At 35.8% G+C, this 18,130-nt stretch overlaps 3 protein-coding genes across 5 annotated transcripts; all 3 read right to left on the bottom strand.

Annotated features, from left to right (window-relative positions):
• Positions 1–213: 213 nt before the first annotated feature.
• On the bottom strand, positions 214–4,641 carry LOC108195281 (uncharacterized). Its single transcript, XM_017362237.2, has 4 exons — positions 4,373–4,641; positions 811–943; positions 567–636; positions 214–443 (listed from the first exon to the last, which is right to left on the bottom strand). The coding sequence occupies exons 1-3, from the start codon at positions 4,540–4,542 to the stop codon at positions 580–582; spliced, it is 360 nt and encodes a 119-aa protein (XP_017217726.1). The 5' UTR covers positions 4,543–4,641; the 3' UTR covers positions 214–443; positions 567–579.
• An 836-nt stretch (positions 4,642–5,477) lies between these two features.
• Positions 5,478–8,389, bottom strand: LOC108193993 (F-box/kelch-repeat protein At3g61590-like). 3 transcript variants are annotated; one of them, XM_017360868.2, is made up of 3 exons: positions 8,083–8,389; positions 7,944–7,984; positions 5,478–7,002 (listed from the first exon to the last, which is right to left on the bottom strand). In XM_017360868.2, exons 1-3 carry the CDS (start codon positions 8,090–8,092, stop codon positions 5,764–5,766), a joined length of 1,290 nt encoding a protein of 429 aa, XP_017216357.1. In that variant the 5' UTR covers positions 8,093–8,389; the 3' UTR covers positions 5,478–5,763. The 3 variants fall into 3 exon arrangements, with proteins under 3 accessions (XP_017216357.1, XP_017216358.1, XP_063938286.1); XM_017360869.2 differs by lacking the exon at positions 7,944–7,984 and having other exon boundaries at positions 8,083–8,387; XM_064082216.1 differs by lacking the exon at positions 8,083–8,389 and having other exon boundaries at positions 7,940–7,962.
• Positions 8,390–14,622: 6,233 nt separating this feature from the next.
• Positions 14,623–16,792, bottom strand: LOC108195539 (uncharacterized). The gene has a single exon (XM_017362511.2). The coding sequence runs from the start codon at positions 16,614–16,616 to the stop codon at positions 15,822–15,824; it is 795 nt and encodes a 264-aa protein (XP_017218000.1). The 5' UTR covers positions 16,617–16,792; the 3' UTR covers positions 14,623–15,821.
• Between the last annotated feature and the right edge of the window lie 1,338 nt (positions 16,793–18,130).

The following is an 18,130-nucleotide window of genomic DNA, read 5'->3' as shown; positions in this document are numbered from 1 at the left end:
GAGTACTAATTGTTTAATACTGATGCTTCCTTATCGGAATTAAAGGTGTCGGTCATATGAACCTATCTTAGCTGCAACTTGTTCTCATTCATCAAGTAATTGTTATTCTACAATATTGGTGGACCTGACATAAAACTAGTACATTTAGCCGATGAACATGTTCATAATTAGCAACAAAACTTCAATAACAGTGATTTGGTGGGTAAGGCTCAGTTTGTGAAAACAACTTATGAAATCATATATATCAGCAGCTGCATCTTAAGATGTTCAAGTTTAAATGAATCAATCACTTCCGTGCAACTGCACAACAGAATTACCGCAGGTGACTGGAGGATCATTACAACACAGGCTTTCAACTTGCAGCTTGCAGCTGCTATTTACTTTATGGGAATATGCACTGTTGTTTTTCAATTACTACCTTGTAGCTTCCTGGTTTGTGGTCCCTGAAAATATAAGTTCAACGTGGTAAAACTAAAGTTGCAAGGAACAATGGGAAACCAAGAATGCATGGACTTTATTTCACTCCCTACAAAAAGTCCTATGTTAGCAGAAGCGTAAACTTTTACCTTTTGCTTACTTTCAAACAGGCTCGTAAAGACCCACCATGTGTCCATCAATACAGCGCACAGCTGCAACCTGCAATCGAGAATATATAATTTCCTCCACGCTAGAGTTTCTTGTTCTAAGAGCATAGAAAAAAATCAGCAAAAGAGAACAGAAGAAGAAAGGAGGGGAGCAATAACGGGATTTGATAAGAAAATAGAAGATTTTTATGCAAAAAGTTTCATAGAACATATGCACCACAAGTACCTTTCCGTAAATCTCATATTTGATGGGACCATCTAGCTCAGCACCTAAAGCCATTAGTTTTGTTACTGAATTATTGATGTCAGGGACCGTGAAGGATAGAAGTGATGAATATTCGTTCTCGATGACCTTATCTCTGTAAAAGTAGGGTTGGGAGGTTAATCAGTAGCTGTACATGATAGTCACAGATGAGAAGTACATGCTATTAATATAGCTCTCTTATAATTTAAATAAATTCAGGGTGTGCACAAGCAGGAGAAGCCCTTACTGTGGAACAAAAGAACTGCTTATCTAGAGCTCAATCAGGATATATTATAAAGCTTGCTATGTAAGCAATTGAATCTTAATCATTCCATTCACAGTAGGATTCAACTTGAGTAACAAGAGTAGGTTTTTGTTGTTGGAGACTGCAATAATAAATCCGTTTTCTTACCCTTTTTTCTACTATTCCAACGCAGGGATTGAAGAATCCCTTAATCAAAACCAAGGCGAAAAAGAATAGCTTTGACACAAAAATAAAAACCCGGAGTTCAAGCATTCAAGCGAAACCTAAGAGTTGATGCAGGAGAAGAAAAAATAGATAGTGAAGTGCAACAACAGTGAACGATGCAGTTGAGTGTCACAATGTTGTCAGTGACACAAGTTAGAAGATAAAGAGAAGCTCCCTCATATTGAGAAATTTCAAGGAAGCTATTACATGAATTTCCCAGCGAGCAATTATCCTGTTCATCTTCTCGAGATTGGAAAACTTGTGCATAACCTACTCCCTCTGGTCCATTATATAAGCCGCCTGACTTTTTTTTCACGTACTTCCAAGAGACTTGACTCTATAGCTAAAATTGATATTTTTGAAACTTTTTTTTTTTAATAGAAATGAATATGAATATATTTATTCAAAAAAAAAAAAAATTGAAAAAATATCAATTTTAACTATATAGTCAAAGCTAGTGAAGATGAGTAAAAAGAGTCAAGCGCCTTATAAAATGGACAGGAGGGAGTACTTCAGGAAAATTAAGATGGTTATAGAACAAAAATCTTAGTTCCTTAAGAAAAGCGTGGAAATGCCAGGACGAAGTGTAAACCCTGATAAAGAGAACTTTTACATTTTAGATCCCTGCATAATTTCCCATAAACGCATCTACAAGAAGTATTTACAAGTATAAGGCATACCAACAAACTTGGTAGCACTGAGCAATATATTCTGTATGAATGCATAGTTTTGCATCTTTAATGCGGGCTCTCATTAGTTGAACAACTTTCCTATCGTGCAAGGGAATATAGATACTAGGACTTATTTGCTGCAAAAGATTTCTGTCATTTTTGGTTTATTTAAAATATTTGTTTAACTCTGACAGAAAAAAAGTTATTTGTTTTAACAGCTTTATTACCCAATTAGGTTTAAGATATTCATTTACTCAGCCTACAGATAGGGTGTTTGTATAAATTTGTTATTATGTTTTAAAATATTTGTTTAACAGCTTTTTCACCCAATTAGGTTTAAGATTTTTGTTCACTCAGCCTACAGATAGGGTGTTTGTATATGTTTTATTATCATTGATTTGCGATATTGTTTCTATAAGTTCAGGTTTCCTTTCATGTGCAGGACACGATAATCGCCACTGATTTTGTGCCAGAGATATTATCGTATTAAACTTTCACTCTTGATCATTATTAACATGATTAATCTTGAGTATGCTGCTCAGACATGATACTATTAAATTGTTTTGAAATCAGGCCTTTAGACACAACAGTATCCCCCCCCAAACCCTTTTGATTTTCCGACCCTTCTATCTGCAAAGTGTAAGGTATTGTCTTTATTCGAATTTAACCATTTCCTCGTTGCAGATACATCTGTATTATAGACATTAATGACTAGGCAGGCACTGCAAAAAACAGTAAAAACACTTGTCAGGAAATGATTACCAAGCAAGCAGGCTTTCCTAGGAGCGTCTAAAATATATGGGGACGTTTCCTCATTTACCTAGACCCACAATCATGCCGAATAAGCAAAAAGTTGCAAGTGATTCATTCACTCCAGCGGGAAGAAGATCTTCCATTTAACTGGGACCCGTTTATACATGTACTTAACTTTGCTCCGACTAATAAAGTTAATAAAATAATATAAAAGGTGCAGCACTGACAGAAATGGCTCAGGACACCATAGAGGACCCTGAAAGTTTTCTCCTGTTGCTTAAATACAATTTACGCTAGCGAGATCACTTTCACATGGTTTAAGGTTTCAAATGGGCACACTTTCAAATGAGACAGAGTTTCTGATAAAAATTACAAAATCATTTCAAATGTGAGTTGTATTGTTAATTTTGATCCTAAGTATCATGTAATAATCTTACTCATTAGTAGATTATGTCGTCTCCTATGTTACTCTGACTTGGGTGCGAAGTGGCGGACACGAGGCATATCTCAGTGTCGGACTCGAAAACTATGATAATTTGGTACACGAGGACCCTATCCTATTCTTGGACATTGATACGGAGACACATCCTATTATATTAATAAAGAAGAATAATACATAGATACCTTAACAAAAACTAGCAATAAAAATAGATTATTGTAAAGAACTTTGCAAATTAGGGATCTTCTCTGCTTGTTTCATGCTTCTCTATTTTTGGGTTTACATTAAAAATTCAGCTCATAAGTAAGTTGGTCAAAGTGTCCACATTTCAGTCAAATAATCCGATACAGAATAAGCGTTGTGTCCAAGTGTCTCGCACGGGTCCAACTACCTAAACTAAAGAGTAGGGAGTAACATAGGCTGTGTCCGTCCTCTGTCGTGTCCATACATAGGACAGGTACCCATGTTTCAAATATCCTGAAATTTTCAAGTTTGACAATCATATCCTCTGTACTCGAGTCCAAAGAATATAGCCAGTAGCTAATAAAACAACTTAATCCCCAGTTCACAGATTCACCGGCATTCAATGACTACTTGACTACCTTAACTCATGTAAAATTAATAATTTAGAACTTGGATAAAATCAGCAACCTCGGAAATGAAAAGGAATTACATAACAGAACTAAAAAATCAATAAGTTATGCAAGTATCCTACTCCTAGAATTCACCAAACCACACTAAAATGAGAAACACGAAAGATGAGAATCGGACCTAACAAAAAGAAATCACAAACACCTCGACGCACAGACTAAAACTGTAACAATATAATCAGCAGTTAAAAATTACTCCCTCCGTTCCTAAATAATAGTCGCTTTGACTTTTTGCACGTATTTTAAGGTGTAAAAAAAACATACTTCTACATATTATTTTTAAAATTTTCTTTTTCTGAATAAAAATAGAGATGTTAAACTTTTATTCAGAAAAAGAAAATTTCAAAAATAATATGTAGAAGTATGTTTTTTTTACACCTTAAAATACGTGCAAAAAGTCAAAGCGACTATTATTTAGGAACGGAGGGAGTACCAAGTGAATGCCATATATATACTGATACACCCACACGGTAATTATTGATTATTGGATAAAACAGAAGCGCACGAAAGTAATTTACGGTGAGGCAATTGAACAAACAGTGAGTGGGCATTGTGTGCTGACCTTGGGGAATGAAGGAGAGCTAGCTTGAGGGGCCCAGATTGGAGCTCAGCCCAACGGAGAGTGCACACATTTATGGTGAAATCCAAACCTTCAGAGTAGAATTTAGCTGCTTTTGGGACGTCTTTGTGCATTTGCAGGATCCACCTAAATGTTGCTGATCCACCCGCCATCCTTCAACACTTCGAGTTATTTTCTCGATATATGTTTTGTAGAATTACACAAATAATTTATTTTTAAACCCAAGATAATTACACGGACAATTTATTTATTTATTAAAATAATAATAATAATAATATGAAACTGATACTGTGATTACTTAAATATTATATAAAAAATTTATTTATGAAGACTTGATTAAATATAAAAGCAGTTAGCTAGTTAGAGCAAGTCCAAGAGTGTCCTACTTCAAGCCCCAAATATAATATAAAATATCATGTCCTAGTGATTTAGGACATACTAAACTAACTTGAACTCCAACAATGTGCCTTATTCTCACAATATGTCTAATATTATATTATTAAAGACTCTCATTCATCATTAAAGTATAATATAAAAGTAGAAAGAGAAAGAGAGTGTTGATGAGAATTTATAATAAAATATAGAATAAGGCAATGAGAGAGGTGCCCAAAAATAAGGCTTGAGGAGGTTGTCCTAGTGATATAAAGCATCACTAGGACATTGTTGGATGATGCTCTTAGCTAGAGCCTAGAGCCCTAGACAGTAGAAAAACTTATGAATCGCTCTACGTCAGCATGAAACAGTTGGTCTTATATCCGGATGTCCGGGACAACAGAGGATAAACCCACCTCTTGGGCTATCAATCATGCTCAATCTATTACTAATGGTTTAGAAAATTTATAAAAACAAGTATTACAGTTAAGATCTCTTAATTTGCTTGAAATTTACGAGAAAAATTGACGTTGAAAATGAGTGACAAACAGTTGCATATAACCGATAACAAATGCAAGCATCATCTGGAAATGAGCAAGCTTCTCTGAAAGGCAAAGACACATAACTTAACAGCAGCAAAAGCCATATGGCTCAGTCCATAGACTACATAACTTAACAGCAGCAAGGAAATGGAGTAATACAGTAGGCCATAGAGTAGGAAGCAAAAATTCAATGTGAATACATAATTTGATACTCAATTCAGTCTATTATATTGCCAATAGCTGTGAGAATTTTGCCATATATAATCGTAAAAAAATAATATCCCATTTCCTGTAAATGAGCAGCCTCATATGGGAGAACACATTATATGTGATTCCTTAAAACAATTTATAGAGTAATGGCCAAAGCAAAACTGCAACAGGGATTAAAAAAGGGGTAGGCCAATGAATAAGATTCTGAATAAGCTTGCCCATGACACCACTTGACAATGGTGATGGGAATTACGGCTCCGTTTCAAGCCTAGGCTCAAAGCTAAATCCAGTAAAGAGCTGGAGGGGGAACCTCTTTGTAACTGGACATTTCTGAGACCACTTCCATTGCTTCTGGTTAAAGTCGAAGACAAGGAGAGCAGGAGCTCCGTAGCTCTGAATGTATATGAGGTCACCTGTACCACTGCTAGCAAAAACATCATCAAACTCTCCAAACCCTTGAAAATACTTGTGGGGCATTCGGGAAATCTCTTGCCAAACCTTTCCATTCAGAAGCCAAATACCAATGCCCTTGATTATACCCTGCCGATCTTGTTTCCCTATCCCTCCCACCATTACCAACTTCTCCTTCAAATTCATCAGACGGGCACAGGTAAGAGGACATGGCATTGGGACAAATCCCCTCATTAATGGGTCATGTGACAACCTCCCAGATAAGTTATAAGTTACTAGTCCATGACGGTTCTCTGGCATGCCACCTCCGGTCGAGCATATCAGGAAGAACAAGACCCCATTACAGATCACACTATCACCACAACCTCTCCAACCAGTTAAAACCTCTGCCAAAGGGGTAGCCCATGTCTTTGTTTCAGATTCATAGATGTGAATAGATAGTTCCCACTGGTAAAAGTTTCCTGGAACTTGTTTAGATTTCACAACTGTTACATTGTAACAACGAGATGCCTTTTCAACTGAGATTGCCATTGCGCTGTAATCAGAAAATTTTAGAACTGGAAGCTCGTCAAGCCTCCGGCAGTATCTAGTAATTGGGTTGCAGACATAAAGCTCACTTCTACTATCATTATTCATGAAGCAAACTAACCCACATGAAGAAGCAATAAACCAATTAGATGTCTCAATGTAGGGTAGTTCTATGCTATACCACTTCCGGAAAAGGGGGTCGAAGGCATAACCTGTAGGCTCATCAGAGTTCGTAAACATAAAATACCAAGGTTTTTTTGGTAAAGAATGCTTGAAATTCCATAGAAACCTCTTTGAACTAACAATTTCGTTCCATCTTTTGCACACACAGCCCACCCTAAAGATGCTTGCAATGGGAAGATAAGCTAGAATGAGTTCTAACAAGTCATCTGGCAATATTAAATCCACTGACACTTTTGTATTTCCTTTATCTCTCTCATTACCAAGCTCTAAAAACGAATTAAACCCGCCAATGCCTCCTACGATGTTCTCAAGAGAATGACTCTCCCATGATGTTTCCCTTTCCATAATGAAGGGATTCAAGAAAACCTGAATGAAAATAATAAAACGATAATCAATAAACATACCTTAAAAATGTACCTACCATAACCTCAAGAAAGAAAGAATTTATTAATGTCTTAACATAAGTTAAACTATATCATGAAGGAGAAATAAGATCTAGGGATTACAAATCCAACTGTGTCTCTTGGAACAAAATTATGTTTGAACTAATATCAGGACTTTGGGCAACTAAAGATGTGTTCAACTTGGAAACTACATACATAATGCCCTAGGTCAGAGGGAGTCACTAATTAGATAATGAGCCTAACATCATTTATTATTCTACATATTACAAGAAATTTAAAACTACGTAGAAGAAAGAAAACCACGGCCCTGTTTGTCCCTAGAAGCTTAAATTTAAGAAGACATTACTTCTGAATATGTATATAAATATCATCTACGAGCATCTGTTGAATCCTGTCCCCTCCCTATAATGACCAAAGGTCATGGCTTTCCATCCTCACTTCCCCACTCCCCAGATACTTAAGAATCTACTTACATATGTATACACATCCACGCAAGTCGCAAATGTGCAAATATATAGAGCTATAGAGTCGGTACTGTCGGATTCACCTCATACCAACACACATTTAATATGAATAAGTTGTTGCGCAATACACTTAAAACTTGGTTAAACTAAGGATATTAAGAGGGCAACCAAAATCCCGGCATTACAATAATCAGTTCATAGAATACAAATCACACTGAAGAACTTTAGAACAATGAAAAAATAAGCAACCACTGGTTCTGCATCAATAAACAACTAATCAGGGACAAAACATAAAAGTCACTAACAAAAAATTAAGAATTTTATTCCAAATTCATACCGCTTGATTATTTATATTGTGACAAACATATTCAATGTATTTTCACAAGAACAAGCACTGGCCTAATTAAGTTGCTAAAATATAGATGTAAGACTAACATACAAGATCACAAGAGAGTGCTAGTGAAACCCCTCTGCAAGCACCTATGAAACATCAAAAAATAAAAATTGCAAAAAATCAAACACATAGAAATTAAAATCAAAACCCTTTTCAAAGAGCACTAAACAAATCAAGATTGTACCTTTCTGCATACAGAGATGTTACTGACTATTGGGTATTCCTTGATTTCCCAGAAACATCAACACATTAAGCTTAAAATCGATATTTTCAAGAATGCAGACAATAAATAAGAGTAATATATGAAATGTGTATGTAAAGATTTAGCAGATACACATCTAAGAATGGGAATGAGAAGGAGGTTTTTTGTCTTTTCTTGTTTCTTTAACTTTTGTTGTTTCGATATGAACAAAAGTGACAGGCCTTGGAACAAAGAAAAGGGCAAGGCTTTTACATAGTAGGAACGCAATAAAGAGGTGAATATGAAGTGTTTATAAAGGAACACAGAATGGGGATTAAAAAGGGACAAGAAATATAACATTGGGATTTTGTACAAAAAATCAGATTAGATTGTCCAAAGTGCTGTCTTACTCATCAACATCTTGTACATTTATTACTGTCTTTCCTTGTTTTCTCATTTTTAAGCGCTAAGTACAAATATATTCCACGGATAATAAATTACTCGGTAAAATTCTACTCCCTCCGTCCCCCTGAATTGTATACATTGGGGGACGGGGACGCGGCACGGACTTTAATGCTCCTGTAAAGTGTAGTTGTGTAATTTATTTTTAAAATTTTCTTTTTCTGAATTAAAGTTTGGATGTTATATTTTTATTCAGAAAAAAAAATCTCAAAAATACGTTACGGAACTATATTTTATAAGAGCATTGAAATGCGTGTCGAGCAGTTGAAAAGAAACGTATACAATTAAATGGGACAGAGGGAGTAAAATTTTAAGAAAAATATTATTTCCAGAGCTGTTTTCTTATTTCCAAAGCAAAAATCTATGAAAGTACAAAATTACCCTCATATTGATTCTTTCGTGGGGCTATTAATGTGCATCCAGAGGGTATGTTTTGTCTTTTCAATCTTTTTTTGCTTTGGAAATAAAAAAACAGCTCAGCAAAATTCTAAAATTTTACATTATATGTTTGTTACACTATTTGAATTGTTCTCAGTACTGAAAGGCAGCAAAATAGAAATGCTTGCTGTTACTATTTTCTGATTTGCTACTTCACAATCTCGCTCTTGTTTATAGTATCTTGGTTCTTTCACCATTTTCATGTGTTAGCCAAGTATAGTTTGGCCAAACATAAAGCATGATGTCGAACTGCCCAAATGGGGCAAACACTTCACACTTCTTTACTTTCTTCTTTCATTGTCTTTAAATATTTGAAGACCTTTTATTTTCTTGGGTCCATTTTCTTTTGTTTGTAGAAGTCATCATTCATGTCCAATAATATTTCATTACCTAACTAAAGTGACATCTTCTTTTTACTTTTTTCTCCTACACAAAATTAAATCATTTTGGGAAATCTCACATGAAATTTATCATGCCTACTTTTTGAGAACATAAAATTTGTATTGAAAAGGGTCCTGAGAATCCAGCCATAGAAACACCAAATCTTGTTCATACAGTGTGTGATTCAGAATTTGATAAGAACGCAGTTTATAATAATGAGACTGCTAGGTTTTTGCTAAGCCACATATGTGTAACTTATTTTATAGGAAGCATCAAAACACTGTGTAAAAGAGTAACGCGAGACGTTCTAAGAGCTGGCAATATCAGACCCGACCCGAACCCGACCCAAACCCGCAACCCGACTTACTGAGACAAAACTCGAAAGTGACCTGAAAATCACCCGTTTGACACGAAATGGACCCGACATGACCCGAAATTAGAATTTCATTTCTAATAACTTCAATTTTCAGTTTTATTTAATTTTAAGTGATTTTAGATTGACCCGAAATCGACCCGATTGCTGACACGAACACGACCCGTTACCCGAAACTGCCACCCCTTTAAATGGTGTACCAAATTTTTTCTCGACAAGTGGGACGTTCTAAATGGTGTACCAGAATTCTTCTCAACTAACAAGACGTTAATGACATGATAGTTTATAAAGTATAAACAATAAATTGGTAAATTTTAGATGAATGAAGGGCGTTTAGTGCCTTCAGCATCTTCGATATAAGAAATAAAATCTGAACTTAAAATTGAAAATGGCTTGAAAGTCCAAGCTACCATATCATGTAGTACTGGCCAATGCAGATAGTTGTTAATAAGATGACATGATGCATTATTATGATAAGTTCATTAATTTGGTTGTATATGTTTCGGGAGATCTTGTGTCTACCCAATCAGATTTGCATTTTTCATGCCAATCTATGTTTTTTCTTCTTGTCTCTGAGGTTGAAAGAGGCCTCCCTAAGATAAAAACAAACAGAAGAATGTAATTAGTCATAAGTGTCCGCAAACTAATGTTAAAAGGATTAGATACGATTACATTGTAATTTATATAGTAGTGTTGAAATTATTTTCTTTTTGGTTATTCAATAAAACTATAACTGACCTTAACCCCTTCACACTTTGGTCTTATGTGTAGTCTTGTACTCTGCAACCACAAACAATTAAGATGTAATTTCGATTACGAGATTCCAACCCGGGTTAAAGAGATTTCAATAATCCGGGTTAAAGAGATTTCAATAAGACGATATTTTAGAATCTCATTTTCATTCATCGATAATCTCATGATCCATGCGACTTTTGAGTACCTGATATGTTTTAGGTTGTCAGAATTTATGAGTTTTTTTTAAGTCAATCAACAATGAAGGGTGTATAATTTGAAATTAATTTGTCCTGTTATGTTTTGTATGTGCAATGGGAAAGGCATCAAATACATTTCAAAGATGAAGTCATTGAGGGAAGGATAAAAAAATGCAAGAGGAATGGCAACTGGCAAAGTGTTGCACACATTGAAAGCAATATCTCAACTACAAAAGCAGACCAATACATCACAGCTTCTTTATAATGTGCTTACAACGACAGAGCAAAAACTTAAATTATTACCTCAACACTTAACTACTACTATCAATATATCACGCCTCTGTTGTTATGAATTGCACCTCGTTAAATTAATGAAAATGTATTCAATTGAGATTTTAATGGATTAATAATAATTTATGGATTTTGCGAAATTTAAATACCATGTTTTAAAATCTAATTTAAGTATAATATTTCAAAATCTCATGGACTGTGATGAAATTTTAAAAAAATATAAAATACACTCGGCCACCGAAACGGAACTTTCAAGTTGTTTGTAAACTTGTAAAATCTTCATCAATCAAACTTGCTAGAATTTGAGTGCTGTGCGCATAGGTAACACTCCAGAAATAAGTGGGCTACCATGTTGTGGTATGAGTGTGCTAGTAGCCTAACCAGATTAGTCGAGGTGAGCGGAACGAACACCGGTTTAACAGGAAAAAAAAACAACAGATATATCTTTAGTCATATCGAAATATCTATAGCGTATGAGTTGAAGCAAAAACAACAAGAAATGACAGGCGTATAGCTACTGCTGGTAGCCTGCTAAACATAAAAACACAGGAGTAGATGCTGAAAATTAGGGTTGCAGTTTTGTCATATACAGTAACTTGCTAAAACAGGCATCGTTTCCTCACCAACCGTACAATGAGAAGATCTTCTGAAAACGTGTAATGCGAGTCCCTTTCCCCAACTCGAGGTTCATAAATTTTAGTCAGACAGTGCTCCAAATTTTTCATCATAAAATTATTGTCCACTCTATTTCGTTGCCACTTCCAGTTTCCAGGCCATGCACTCCACGGTTTGCTGTGGATATTAGGATTAAAATCGTTACTCCTTTCATTTCAAATTATATGTCCACTTTCACAAAATTACATAGTTTAAAAAATAGTGAATTTTGAGAAAAAATAGTTTTTTTGATAAATTTGAGAAAAAATATTTATCTTAAGTTTTTTTTTTGACAAAATTATCTTAAGTTATTAATTGAACATGATATGTGACATATGGTATTTTTTTAAAAATGGACATGTATTTTGAAATAGATGAAGTATCAAATTATTAGAATTCGATTTTCTAAAATAAAATAATATTCTAACTATTGGTTTTAGTGAATACTGAGTAGATGGTATACAGCCCCGTCACGTTGGTGGAATGGATCCAATTGGCTAATGGGTGCTCTTGGGATGTGTAATGGAGAGTTCGGCTCGGTTTCAGAATAAAATCAGAATCATATATCCCCGGTTTTTAAAATCAAAAATCGCAACCGCCGGTTCTGATTCGGTTTCGGTTTCGTTTAAAAAAACCGGTTCGGTTATAATCGGCTCGGTTTCAATTACAAAACCGACAACTCTGCCCAATTGTATACGAGCTGCAACTCTGCAAGGCCAATTTCAGTTCGTGAATTAATATTGTACAGACTACAGAGTCTACAGACTTATGTTTTCCTAAAGTATTTTGAATAGATTTATTGATTTTTAAATATAATATATATTACATAACATATATAATATATATTATTTAATTATTATTTTAATAACCGGTTCAATTCGGTTTTTATCGGTTCGGTTTGAAGGTATAACCGGAATCAAATCATTTAAATCGGATCGATTTTAAATTTTTCAATTTCGATTTCGACTCGGTTACATTCGGATCGGTTTTTCCCGATTTTTCTTGATTTCGGTTTTAAATCGGTTTTTTGATGTCCACACCGTAACAAGGACCAATACTGATCTGATGAGACTTTGGGCCTGTCTAATGGACCGAGGTGTGATATTTTAAAATACGCATATTTAACATTGTTAGTTGGAAGATGGATATTCCCATATTTGTACTTGCAAGATTCATGTATACCTTGAAAGTTGAAATTCTGCATTAACAACCAAAATTTAACAAGAAAGATAGGCTTATAAGAGCATCTCCAACCATGAAGACTCCTTAGCTAAAAGATGAGTTGTCATGCCAAAAATAAAAAATTTAGCCAACCATTTTAAAAGTTCACACTCCAACCATAGTGACCTGTTGTCTATAAATTTGGCCAACCTCCTATGGATGGCTAAATTTGTCGAACCTCTACAGGTCTGTAAGAAATTTGTAGGAAGATTGCACATCATTTATTACCGTATTGAACTGATATATTCTATTTTAACAATTTAAAATATTAATAACATACTATTTTTAAATTATAGCCAACCAATATAGCCAATACCATTGAAGCGAAATGTCTTACAGGTTCAGCAAATTTTACCTAACGTCTTACAGGTCCAATTTAGCCAACGATTATAGCCAACACCGTTGGAGATGCTCTAAGGGTCAAATAATACCGTCTCTAAGAATGCACAACAGCATTGATATGCCTACTAGCAGCACTCTATGAATGCACAGCAACATTGATATGCCTGCCAGCCGATAAAGATCAGATGATCCGCGCTCTAATCTCTATTATGTGTTCTATTTGGTTAGGGAAAATGGAATGAAATTAGTAAAGTTACTTGTAATTAATAGAGATAGTTGGAAAGTTTAGAAAAAAATTTAAGTGAGTGCAAAATTGTTATGATAAGATTTGATAATAGAGAATTTCATATCAAATTGAATGCTTACCCTGGTTTACCTTGTGTTAGAATAGCAATTAATGTATTCATCATGAGTAGTACTGTCAATTCATGAGATCATCGTTTGTCAGATTCCTGGTCTGGATCGCAGCATTGTTAACGTCAGCTCCTTGCTCCAGGTCTTTCGTTAGGTGCTTTTATGCGCGGTAGCAGTCCGATACAGAGGAAGAATTCAGTCCAGCATACATGACCAGTGTTGAAGCTGGAGCTGTAGTAGCTCCAGCAGCTGCACTAACTACTGAAATAACAATCACAACATATATACTTGCTGGTCGAAGGGCCGATGCCTAGTGAATTTTGTTCAGATATTTGTGAGGAGTTGTCCCACATCAGTTGTGGGAGGCGCATAAAGCAGTAAAAAATTAATTTTCATCAGATTTTGAGGAGTTCTTCTTTGAAATACTATTTATTCCGCAACTTGACCCGCCACCCAACCGCAACTTATAGGCTATAGCAAAGGCAATACGGACATCTGAGTCGAAGAGGCAAAGAAAAAGAACTAAATGCCTGCAGGTGAGAAGTTGATAGGGGCATGCTATGAGTCTATGACATACATAGATGAAAATTGTGATGCAATTCTGGCTTAACAACTGCATGATGAAAAAGTGAAGAAAAAAATAGAGTAAAAACGCTTAGGAGAGGTTTCTGAGATGGTAAGCTGATCAAGAATTAAAACCAAAGGAATTGCCTTGTAACTAGAGATCGAAGACCAAGAAGGGGCACCATATAATCTAGATCAACTCAACAAAGAATTCCTAACTTCATCACTGAACTCAACAAACCGTTAACAGAAAATAACAATAAGCTCAACTCAATCCTTATCTGTTGCATTGGCTGTTGAATAAAATAAGAAATGCAATTTGTTTAAGCCATCATTATATCCAAAACAAGCTGATGGTTGCACTCAACCTTTATAATCGTGGAGACAAGGTAGCTGCATCCATGAAAAAGTTGATATAGTATATGAGTTGATATCAATGGTCAAATTTTAAAGACAAGAAATCAATTAGCATAGACTTTGAGAATGAAACGTTTATTAATTAAACAAAAGAGTATCTATTAAGGTCAGTATCTAAACTGGAATGAGTAATTTCTGTAACAAATCGTACTACACTCGATAGGACTCCAGCCAGTGAGCTCCGAGGTCTACAGGAAAGTTCGTAGAGTTGAACGAAATTCCGATGGACTAAACCAAGGACTGTAGAAGAGCATTTATAGGAAGCTTAAACGACTATTAGATGCAGAAAGCTTGTGGAGCAAAGACTCACCCAAGTTACCATCCTTGATCTGTCTACAGAAACATCATGTCTTTCAACCTTTTCCCAATCTTTATAACATACTAGCTTCGGCCATTACCGGATGGCCAGACCATTGCAACGCTACCATGGATCAATTTTGCTTCAACAAGACAATAACCTGGAAGCTAGTACCGAACAAATCCCTCATACATGAATCCAAGTTTCTAACAGACCTCTTTGTCTAACTACTATAAACGAATAATAACTCAGTAATCATACCGTTTCACTCCAAAACAAACCAAATATAATAAAATCTGAAACTCATACTAATCAAACAGTACGAGCTTTTCAATTAAAACTTTCAATTTAGCAAAGGAAAGGGAACATTATTCTCTAAGCAGCAAGTAATTATGTTCTGCTAACATAATCAAAATCAAAAACCGGAACAGAGAACCAACATTTTCATGTATTACATATAAGGGTTTGTCTAGTGTGTGCCCATGGGCACATGTTAAGCACTAAAATTTATAGAATTGGAGGGTTTTGATTGGTGTGGTTGGTGTAAATGCAGGGGGTGCATCATTATTAAAGAAGGTTAAGCCAATAGAAACCATCCAAATTCATCAATTTTTGTGCTTAATGTGTGCCCATGGGCACACCACAGAAAAACCGTACATATAAAGCTAGATCAATGATATTCAACAACTTGCATACCAGACATTTCCAAACTCCTCAGCAACTACAACAAAACATAAAATCCTCCAAAACTCAAAACATTACTTTACAGTTCGAAAAACCAAAAGAGCTCCCTTCTACCAAGATCACCACCATTGATCAGTACTTGTTTTCGAGCACAAACATTTTCAGTTACTACAATTAAAAGCTGCACCAAAATATTCAACAATTTGCGTATAACAGACATTTCTAAACTTCTCAACATTTATAACAAAATTATCCAAAACTCGAAAACCTAACAATCAAATAATCCAGGAATTCAAAACAGCTAACTTGTACGAAAGACCACCAATGTCGATCACTCCTTGTTTTCCTGCATCTTCTTGGACACGGCTGCAAAATTGAGATCAGACGGACAAAAAGAGAACCTCCTCTGAAGCATTAACCCACACAGCATCCCCAAGCCATCCGATTTACACGCCTTGGTTCCCGAAACTTCAGCATTGTTGGAATCCTTCAAAACAGTAGAAGCATTGGACGAGGACGACGTCGTGGACTCAGCCCCGTCCGAGAAATCCACCGAGTCAAAATCAAACGAGTCACCGGAACCTAACTCGCTCTCTTTGGAACCAACACGGCTGAGACGCCGCTCACGGCTCCGACGAAGCTGATTACTCTTCTCTCCCTCTCCAATCAGATCATGAAACGTAACGGCGTTAAGTCCAGTCAGCATCTCGAACTCCGTTCCTTGATAAACCGTCGCCGCAACGTTGAGAACGCCGTGACACCTGCCGGAGGGGCGGCGGATGTGAACGGCGGTGAACGCAGGAGTTCGAATTCCAGTCTTCTTGTGAAGGCAGCTACTGAGGAGTAACCGGACAGTTCCGACGAGGAAGTCTTTGATGCAACCGACGGCGTAAATGGCGACGGAAACGCCGGAAGTGTCGCCGGAGATGAAATCGGGAGAGACGCGGAAGATGAACTTCTCGTTCCAGGTCGGGTTTTCGGATCCGACCCGGTCAATTCGGGTTCGGAGCTTGGTGTTCGGGTCGATCCAGGCGACGGCGTAGGTTTGCATCCGGCGAATACTTGTCGACGGCGTCTTCAAGTTTTGTGCAGAGATTAGGGTGATCTCCAGAATCTTGGACTCCATCTCGCCTTCTTTATGATTCTTGCTCGCTATATATATATGTATAGTGTATGTATATGTGTATTTAGATGAATGTGCGTATGCGTTCCATCAGAGAATTCAACAGTTGAAACCCTGAGAGAGAGAGAGAGATTTTTGGGGCGAAAGAGATAAATTGAGTCTCTCTCCTCTCTCTAGAGTTTGAGTTGCGAGTGAGGAGGGAATGTAACGGTTGAAAGATATCGTTATATAGTGGGCCAGCTTCGAGGACGTCGGTCCCACTATTTTACAGCCTGTAAACTTCTGGAACTTTTACGCACGAGGTTAAATCGCCAATTCAAGTCAAGGGAATTGAAGCGGATAATAGAGATTTGTGTTTGTAAGTGCGTATTATGTACCGTAAATATGTATTTTTTGTAATTTTTGTACTTGAATTTCTAATTGAACATGTTATTTATCTAAATACATAAATGAATTCAACGTTTATACTGGTTAGTCATCTCATTTATCTTTACTGCCCTCCCTTTTCACTTTCAAATTTCTTAATTAGCTCTCTCCTCAATACCCGCTTCACCTGTTAGTTAACTAAATACTAGGGTCAATTTCATTTTTCATGATAAGACTTTGTCCTTATGGTATATAATTGCCGCAGAACATCTTGTATAGATAATAACTACAAATATAGGTTTCTCGTTTGTGTTTGTGACACTAAAAGTTTAATTTTAATTTCTATTTGATCGGTTGATCTCCCCACTTGTCTGAGTTGTTACTTTGTAATTCTTGCATTATTACGTAAGGTGGAAGTTTATAAAAATAATGTGATGCAGTTGAAGAATATAAGAAGTGGTGTTTGCTTGTTTGGTTTTCATGTTGGTTATGGTAGTTTTTTCATTCAGTGAACATGTTATGTTGTATCCCTGTGTTATGTTGTATCCTCGTGTTATGTTGTACATTAACATGTGTACGTGTAAATTTAGTCATGTTATGTTGCTTTATTGGTTTCTATGTTGGTTATGGTAGTTGTTTTGTTATGTTGTACATTAACATGTGTATGTGTAAAGTTAGTAATGTTATGTTGCTTTTATTTGTTATGCATTTGCTCTACCATTCTCTTGTTGTGGTGTTCGAATTATGTAGTAAATCAAGAAACACATATAATAATATATACTTAGTAGAACATCATTTAAACTAGATGATAAACACCTGGTAATAATAGTTTTATTTAAATAACTTAAACATAATAAATTCTAGCCCTTGTCGCATCTTCTCTAGATGATGTCCTTGATGCTGATGGAGAGTCTACAAACTCCTTCACGCCACCGTGTCCATCAACACAAAATTGCGTCATGACAGTCGTCATAACATCATATTTTCAATCATTAATGCTTTCTTACTAAATGCATCTAATGTAGGGTTTATTTAAAGTCATTGTCATAATATCGCGCAATCCAACTTGAAGTTGCATGCTTTTGCTCAAAAGTTTGTGAATAAGTATGACTAGTAATGTAGGTTTTTATATGAAATGTGCTTGATTTTTG

This window comes from Daucus carota, chromosome 7, assembly GCF_001625215.2.
Source record: "Daucus carota subsp. sativus chromosome 7, DH1 v3.0, whole genome shotgun sequence".
NCBI lineage: Eukaryota > Viridiplantae > Streptophyta > Magnoliopsida > Apiales > Apiaceae > Daucus > Daucus carota.
The sequence above is the reverse complement of the archived record's forward strand: the minus strand, read 5'-3'. Positions and strand labels throughout refer to the sequence as shown.